Raw genomic sequence first — 4501 nt, 5'->3', positions numbered from 1 at the left:
TTCCACACGAACTTTGTTTCATAATCAAATTGATCCTACAAATCCCTCCACTCAAACAGAAAAAAAAGAATGATGGTTTTCTGTTCTGAACAAGAACGATGATGAGACTTTTTTGTTCACACTTTTTTCAGAAAGTTGTGGCAGGTTCCCTTCAATTATAAGAATTTGATTATGGAAGTAGAGATATTGCAGGTCTTTGGTCTTCATATGGACAAAATAGATAGTTTTGCTTCAAACACAAACAAAACCAAAAGCAGAAAAACTGTGAAAAAAATCCAGAGATTCCAACAAGAGAACAACCTTTTCAGAAACAGTTGCTGTCACAAGTTGTGATATACAGAAGAACACAGCAGAACACACAACAGTGTAGCAGAAAAACACAGCAGAAACAGGAAACAAGATCTTCTTCTTTTTGCACTTTCTGTTGCAGGTTCCTCTTTCTTTTTTAGAAACTGCCATAGGTTTTCTTCTTCACACGTCTCTGATACCAATTAAAAGCTTAAAACAGAAAAAACATGTAATTAGAATTACATAACTCGCAAGGATCTTTTATTATAGAAAATAACTCAAAACTACAACCTCTGATCTAAGAGTACAGTAACCTAACCTAACCTATATATATATATATATATATATATATATATATATATATATATATATATATATATATATATATATATATATATATATATATATATAGTAAACAGAAAACAAATTATACAATTAGGATTCCTAATAATCTAGACTTTCCTTATAGCTCAAGGGAGTCTAGTACTTGGACGCCACTCCAAATTACTTGGACAACATTCCAAGGAAAATATGATATGGACCAAACACACATAGAATGTCACATTGGACTCAGCTATTTGCCAACATGATATGTCTATATCATAGTCTCCATTTGGTAAGTCTTCTCTACCACCTTCATGTTCAACACCTCCAATATCGTCATCACTTGAATGGTCATTGAATCTAATTGAATGTACGTGTGTTGCTTAGATGACACTTTCTATATCTTTTCAATAGCTTTGGGAACTCGGAGATCAACTTCCAACAATGTTTTTGGACAAAGCACGCCACTACAAAAATTACATTTGTATTTTGTAGTCTTGTTAAATATATGTATTGTGTGTGTGGTCTTATCCACACAATAATGTGTATGTCTCACCATATATTTTTAATGATTCAATCTTTTAAATTGAAATATATGCCGAGGAAACTGGTGAAACAAATGACAAGGGTATGTTGGTTATAGCTTTGAATTATTTAATTTTTTATGGTAGATTCTCGATGAATGATTAAGATGATTATGACGAAAACCGTAGAGAAAACGTCAACGACAAAGTTAAAATGAAGCAATTCATAGAAGCTCTTCAAATGATGATTATAATGAAATGAATGAGTACTTCGGTGTGGAATTGAAGTTTAGTTTTGTTAAAGGACTACATAATCATAGTTAATGTGGGCAATGCTAATGTGTTATTTTGTGAAACCACATGATATGTTTTGATGTGTCCTTGGATTTTTCACCTTTAGATTTGGCCAACTATTATCTGCAATTGTGCCCTTGATGTCCACATGAACGAGATAAGTATGTCCATGTGTACATAGGTTTTTTTTGTGTGTCATCCTAGAATGCAACAATGCATACAAAAAGTCCATTTTGGTTAAATAAGAATTTTTACAACATGTTAATTGTTTTATAATTCATTTAGTTGTGTTAATTGATCATTTTGTCATTTAATTGTTGAGTTTCATAGAAAAAATTCATCATTATTGGTCCTTATTGACATATAAACTTGAGAAGTAGGAACAAGTTCTTCTCATCAACCTCCCGATTGTTTTTATGCATGTAAATCAAATGAAATTTCATATTTTGTAAGAATTCTTTATCAAATGAAATTTCATATTTTGTAAGAACTCATTTTACTAAACAATGTTAGTTTTTTTCATGGACATCAAATATTAATGATTGGTTTCAATAGATGGGAAAAGGAGGTAGACAACTACAGTTGTGTAGTCGAATTGTGATAAATAAAAAAAGTCATAACAATCATAATTTTTATACTTTTTTTTTTTATAAAACCTTAGTTTAGTCGAATTGGGATAAAAATTATTCAGATTTTGTAGTTCCATTGGTATTGACGACAACATAGCATTATTAGTTATCGTCTTTTGTTGATTATAGTTCATTTAATTTATAATTTGGTAGAAGTTCATAAATTTTAACGACCAACGATATTTATTTGGACTTGGAACTGCTTAATAAGTCAACATCCTATTTTCTGGAGGTTCTTTATTTTTTTGTTTCTCATAATACCGTTTGTAATAATGTTTTTTCTAAAAATCAAACTCTATTTCTAAAAAGTGAAGGAGAGTTTGGCTTTATATGATTTTCAACATTATAAGTTGAGAAATCTATTAATGGTAGCAATATTGTGATTCTAAGTATAAAAATATTTTCATTGCTATAATTTGTTCTCTTATTTAAAATACAATGTCCTAATAAGAATTATTAAAAGTTCTCAACTACAATGTTCTAATAAAAAAACTGTTGAAAGTACAATTATATATTTGATTTTCTAACGTACAATGTATTAAAAAGATACTTAGGAGGATTTTTCAATATAAATGGTCATAATAAGAAATGAATAGTATGATGCTATAATTAGTAGAGTTTTCAAAGTACAATGGTAGACATGATTTTTTCAAATACGACTTAAATCGTTATTTTTTTATTATAATGTAATATAAATAAAAAAGGTGAAAGCATGATGCTAAAATAAATCGTATTAGTATAAATTCATTGATATTTCTTTCATTTAGTAATAGAATTTTATTGTGTTTTCAAAAATTACGACATGTTGTACCAGTTCCTTGTGAAAATTGATCCCTCAAAGCTGGAAGACCCATTTTTGCGATGTGTAAAGAAGCAAGGCGACTGGTTTCTTCAAGCTGCTTCTCCCTGGCCTTCCTTTTTGCCTTTTTACCCCTTGTATTTAATAACCGAGCCCGTGCTTCTGAAAGCATTTCCTTTTCATCGTCATCCATGTCAACTGGATCGGGTCGAGCAGGCTTTGCTTCCGGGTTTGGGTCGATCTCTCCGGGTCGTAATTTCCTTGGATCGTCATCCCTTACACAAGCTGTGTCCAGAAGCTTTTCGTAACGGTCGATGCATTCACACGAAGTGCGGCCAACCATGGGAGCGACTGTTTTCCATTGACTCGGAAGGAGCTTAGCAAGATGAAGCAGCTTCTCATCTTCTTCTCTGGTCCACTCACTCTGTAAATGTTAAATAATAGTAACACAGTCAGGATATATATCAATTATTACAAAACTGATGGCAAGAATATTAATGATTTTATCAAGACCTAGAGTTTATCCAAGCTAGATAGTGGTAATTCTTTATTAAAGGCTTTCTCCTATCTCTTTGTCTCTACCTAACAAGGTACAAGGTTTCTCCTAACAAGTTGATGCCACCTATTGTAACAACCCTTGCAATGGCATCAAGATACATGCATCAACATAGAAATTTTGTTGTATGTGGCAAACAAAAACGTATATCCCATGCCAGAATTTGGAAAACTTGTTTGTGTGTATTTGTGAAACATACCACTTAATTGACGTTCTTGCTTTAAGATAAAGAAACATTAGACAGAAATTGACACCTGTATAGATTAAAATCAATATGTAAACTAGCAATTCTTGAGAATATGATGCGTACCATTTCAATGGAAGGATCGAGCCACTCGTACCAACGAGCTTTACACTGTTTAGCGGATTTGCGCACAAGTAAGGAAGACGTACGACTCCACTCGTTCTTCCCGTATTTCATCACAGCAGACTTGAGGATCTCATCCTCTGTGTTTGTCCAAACACCTCCTTTAATTGAAATCCTCATCTTCCTTATCTTTAATAAAACACTAGTACAGATGTGTCGTATGTCTAGCCCTTTCTTCCTAACTAAACTGGTTTCTGAATAAAAATATACCTAAAAGTAGCAAAAGTAGGCTCTCAGATTTTAAATAAAGAAGCTGTTCCCTTCTTTATATAGGGTTATCTCCTTTTTTACCTTTAACAAATGAACCGATGTGGGACATATATAGCAAAAACAAGTCAAGGCTGTTTCCTTTTTAACTTCATATTCATTAAATCTATTTGTCTTGTGGCCATTTTCTAGCCCTGTTAAATCGGGCCGTCGTGTCTTGTTTTTGTCTAATACGACTCGACACGACACTATAAGGTTTTTTTTGTAACTCGAACACGACACGACACGATGTCATGTTTTTTCCTCTTACACGAAAACGAACCAATTAAAAAACAATAACACGAACCGACACGACAAAGATAATATTACATAACTATTATTTTATTTAATTCATATTTAATCATATATAACACGATAAAAACAACAAACACGAAAAACACGACAAACACATGCTCGATCGTGTCAATTTCGTATGAATTTGTAAACACGAACACGACACGACACGACATTGTG

General features: G+C 32.2%; 1 protein-coding gene across 1 annotated transcript; it reads right to left on the bottom strand.

Moving 5' to 3' along the window:
* Positions 1 to 282: 282 nt before the first annotated feature.
* LOC111910218 (cell division cycle 5-like protein) lies at positions 283 to 4024 on the bottom strand. The gene is made up of 3 exons (XM_023906008.3): positions 3725 to 4024; positions 2871 to 3282; positions 283 to 498 (listed from the first exon to the last, which is right to left on the bottom strand). Exons 1-3 carry the CDS (start codon positions 3899 to 3901, stop codon positions 446 to 448), a joined length of 642 nt encoding a protein of 213 aa, XP_023761776.1. The 5' UTR covers positions 3902 to 4024; the 3' UTR covers positions 283 to 445.
* Between the last annotated feature and the right edge of the window lie 477 nt (positions 4025 to 4501).

This window comes from Lactuca sativa, chromosome 5, assembly GCF_002870075.4.
Source record: "Lactuca sativa cultivar Salinas chromosome 5, Lsat_Salinas_v11, whole genome shotgun sequence".
Classification (NCBI taxonomy): Eukaryota; Viridiplantae; Streptophyta; class Magnoliopsida; order Asterales; family Asteraceae; genus Lactuca; species Lactuca sativa.
This window is presented reverse-complemented; position numbering and strand designations above follow the sequence as displayed.